At 74.2% G+C, this 520-nt stretch overlaps 1 protein-coding gene across 1 annotated transcript in view; it reads right to left on the bottom strand.

Annotated features, from left to right (window-relative positions):
• The window catches only part of Sbk1 (SH3 domain binding kinase 1), a 4,961-nt gene that overhangs the window by 1,742 nt on the left and 2,699 nt on the right, over positions 1 to 520 (bottom strand). Inside the window, exon 3 of the mRNA XM_013011176.1 lies at positions 3 to 470. Coding sequence (XP_012866630.1) covers positions 3 to 470 — 468 coding nt within the window. The remainder of the gene's footprint in view (positions 1 to 2; positions 471 to 520) is intronic.

Genomic DNA, 520 nt, shown 5'->3' with positions numbered 1-520 from the left:
GGCTCCAGGGCCAGCAGGCGCTGGAACATGCGCAGCGCGGGCTCGGTGAAGCGGCGCCACTGCGACGGCAGCCCCGGCAGCCGGCCGCGCTGCCAGCGCACGAACTCCTCGAAGAAGGCGTCGGCGCCCGACGCCGCCTCCCACGGGAAGTTGCCGGTGAGCACGCAGAAGATGAGCACGCCGAAGGCCCACACGTCCACGCCCGTGTCCACCGCCAGGCCGTCGGCGCGGCCCGCCTGGCACACCTCGGGCGCCGTGTAGGGGATGGTGCCGCTCACGCGCTTCACGCGGCAGCCCACGCGCCGCGTCATGCCGAAGTCCGCCAGCTTCACGCGCCGGCACTCGCGGTCGAACAGCAGCACGTTCTCCGGCTTGATGTCGCGGTGCACCAGCTGCCGCCCGTGCATGAAGTCCAGCGCCAGGCCCAGCTGCTGCACGCAGCGCTTCACCGTCTCCTCGGGGAGCCCCACCTGCGGGGGGCGGGGCCACGCTCAGCGCGGGGAGGGGTGGGGCGGGGCCA

Source organism: Dipodomys ordii, unplaced genomic scaffold, assembly GCF_000151885.1.
Source record: "Dipodomys ordii isolate 6190 unplaced genomic scaffold, Dord_2.0 Scaffold14, whole genome shotgun sequence".
Taxonomy (NCBI): domain Eukaryota; kingdom Metazoa; phylum Chordata; class Mammalia; order Rodentia; family Heteromyidae; genus Dipodomys; species Dipodomys ordii.
Note: the sequence above shows the minus strand (reverse complement) of the source record. Positions and strands in the feature narration are given on the sequence as shown.